The sequence below is a fragment of the Atta colombica genome, unplaced genomic scaffold (genome assembly GCF_001594045.1).
Source record: "Atta colombica isolate Treedump-2 unplaced genomic scaffold, Acol1.0 scaffold172, whole genome shotgun sequence".
Classification (NCBI taxonomy): domain Eukaryota; kingdom Metazoa; phylum Arthropoda; class Insecta; order Hymenoptera; family Formicidae; genus Atta; species Atta colombica.
The window spans coordinates 77,198-77,897 of record NW_017259263.1 but is presented as its reverse complement, the minus strand read 5'-3'; the positions used below and the strand labels follow the sequence as shown (position 1 = coordinate 77,897).

At 42.1% G+C, this 700-nt stretch overlaps 1 protein-coding gene across 3 annotated transcripts in view; it reads right to left on the bottom strand.

Moving 5' to 3' along the window:
* Positions 1 to 700, bottom strand: part of LOC108686300 — a 6,461-nt gene extending 5,761 nt beyond the window's left edge. For 2 of the 3 annotated variants that reach the window (XM_018191539.1, XM_018191541.1), the window contains exons 1-2: positions 461 to 700; positions 74 to 178 (exon numbers count right to left, since the gene is read on the bottom strand). In XM_018191539.1, the coding sequence (XP_018047028.1) occupies positions 74 to 178; positions 461 to 619 (264 nt within the window). In that variant the 5' untranslated portion in view covers positions 620 to 700. The remainder of the gene's footprint in view (positions 1 to 73; positions 179 to 460) is intronic. The other variant, XM_018191540.1, reaches the window with a different exon arrangement.

The window sequence follows — 700 nt, the reverse complement described above, 5'->3', positions numbered from 1 at the left end:
TGTGTGTGTGTGTGTGTGTGTGTGTGTGTGTGTGTGTGTGTGTGTGTGTGTGTGTGTGTGTACATACGCGTACCTTCAATGCTTCGTCAAACTCACATTCCGAATCGATTGGCACTCTGTCCCCATCATCGTCGATGTAGAAGATGCGTCTGTTTTTCGGCACTCCAAACTGCTTCCACTACAGATTTGAAAATCAGCGTCATGCGTCATTCACTAATTATATACAGGGTATTCCAAAAAAGGTATATAATTCAGTAACGGAGAGACTTATATCGATTGATTGCTACATATTTTCCAGATTATGACATGCACAAAACTTGAACTTTTTATAAACGTTACTTTAAATAACGGACAAGTATTTTGACGAGTGGCGCTTTAAAATTTATGCCTATATACAAAGCTTCCGTAATCCATACTCTGTATACGCGCGACACAAGGAGACCAAAGAAAACATACTCACCAGCTGCATCCGCATAGCTTGCAAGTCATAATTGGGCAAACGCGGAAAGTTGACAATAGCTTCGTAATCCCAAAGGCTGAAGCCCTCCTTCAACAGGAAACAGAAATATTCCTGATCGGGGTCATTCGACAATTTCTTTGTCGTCGATGACGTCGACATGATTGTTGTCGATAGCAATAACGCACTATTTCTAATGATTCCTCGGACTTTGGATTTGCGCAAGATGGAGCCGCTCCACCG